Genomic DNA, 1,868 nt, shown 5'->3' on the forward strand with positions numbered 1-1,868 from the left:
GCTGTCACAGGTGACATATGCCACTGATTTACACCGAGTCACATTGACTGAGTTACTGGGACTGTTAGCCTATTTATTAGGCTAATTCTTTCTTTTTAGTGTAAATATTTATTCTATTAATTTTAATTCTGTTTTAATATTGCTGGATCATTCTGTCTATCTGTAGCTGCCACAGGTGACACACGTCACTGATTTACACTGACTGACCTTGAGTTACTGACTGTTACTGTTACCATTATTGACACTGTTACTTACATTGTTTCTTTATTTTTTATTATGTTTATATTTTAATGCTGCTGGTTCATTCTGTCTTTACCAGTAACTGTAGCAGGTGACACATGCCACTGATTTACACTGACTGAGACTGTTGTTGTCACTGAGACTGTTACTTACATTGCATCTTTATTTTTAATGGCAATGTTGTATTTATAAGTGTTTATGTTTTAATGTTGCAATGTCTACCTGCTGCTGTCGCAGGTGACACATGCCACAGAGTTCCTTACACCGAGTCCAGTAAAGTGTAGTCTACTTGTTGGTTTCAAACATGCTGGATCTCAGAGCTGCATTGTCAAATGGCACACTCATCCATCCTCCAGGTTTTCACGTGATGGGCCTGGCCAACATGGCCCATTCTAACGTCTTCCTTATCTTCCTGGGCGTGATTTACGCCCTCACCATCATGTTCAACTCTTTCCTGCTGTCTCTCATCTGGCTAGATCGCCGGCTGCACACCCCCAAGTTCCTGGCCGTGGCCAACCTGGCGGTGGTGGACACCATCATCAACTCCTGCATCATCCCAAGCATGCTGAGGACTTTCCTGTTCAGGTTTTCGTTTGTGCCGTTTGACCAGTGCCTCGTCCAGATGTGTGTGTACTACTTCTGCAGCTCGCTGGAGTCCTTCTCGCTGGGCGTGCTGGCGTACGACAGGCTCATCGCCATCTGCTTCCCTCTGAGGCAGCACGCCGTCAACACAAACACCAACATGCTGTGCATTCTGGGTAGTCTCTGGGTCCTATTGGGGCTAACCATGGTGTACGCGTGTGCGATCATGACGAGGCTGTCCTTCTGCGACTCCGTCGACGTGTACAGTTTCTTCTGCGACTACACCCCGGTCGCCAAGCTGTCGTGCAACGGCTTCTCTCTGCAGTGGGCCACCGCCGTCAGCCTGTCCATCATCATCATGTTCGTGCCCCTGGCCTTCATCATCGGCTCCTACGCCAGCATTCTGGTCACCGTGTTCAGGCTCAAGAACGCGGGGAGCCGGTTCAAAGCTCTGGCCACCTGCACGGAGCATTTCATCCTGGTCGCCATTTTCTTCATTCCCAAACTGACTCTGTATTTCCTGGGTTTCCTCTTCTACCGGCTGGACATGGACATGAGGCTGGTGACGCTGTCCATGTCGACCTGCATGCCCCCCTGCTTGAACCCCATAGTGTACTCCCTGAAGACCAAGGAGATCCGCACCAAGGCCTTCATGCTGCTGCGCAAGACCAAAGTGGCACATGAGGGGAAAGCAGTCATTTCATAATAAATAATAAGGACTAAGCACCACGTTGGAATAGTATGTTACAATAAAATATCATACACATCATACACTACTAGTGTGTTCAACTGTCATGCTGTTATAAGACCAAAGCCATGAAGGGGAAAACGTATGTAGTTGCATAGAATACAGGAATTAGGACTAAGGTATAAGCAGTTTTGTTCACTTGTAGTGTTGTATAATAGGAATCCATCACACAATAAAAGCTGATATGTGTTTCAATGATATACAGTTCTATAAGACCAAATTGAGCCACGGGGAAGGAGGGGGGCAGTAGTTTCATAATAAGCTAAATAATTTTAACTAGTGTAGGATAATAAGCAGG

The 1,868-nt window shown here is 46.4% G+C and overlaps 1 protein-coding gene across 1 annotated transcript; it reads left to right on the forward strand.

The window, feature by feature from the left end:
- The first annotated feature begins 544 nt into the window (after positions 1 to 544).
- On the forward strand, positions 545 to 1,528 carry or41a2 (odorant receptor, family 41, subfamily A, member 2). Its single transcript, XM_063202255.1, has one exon. It carries the CDS (start codon positions 545 to 547, stop codon positions 1,526 to 1,528), a length of 984 nt encoding a protein of 327 aa, XP_063058325.1.
- The last annotated feature ends 340 nt before the right edge of the window (positions 1,529 to 1,868 follow it).

This window comes from Engraulis encrasicolus, chromosome 7, assembly GCF_034702125.1.
Source record: "Engraulis encrasicolus isolate BLACKSEA-1 chromosome 7, IST_EnEncr_1.0, whole genome shotgun sequence".
NCBI lineage: Eukaryota > Metazoa > Chordata > Actinopteri > Clupeiformes > Engraulidae > Engraulis > Engraulis encrasicolus.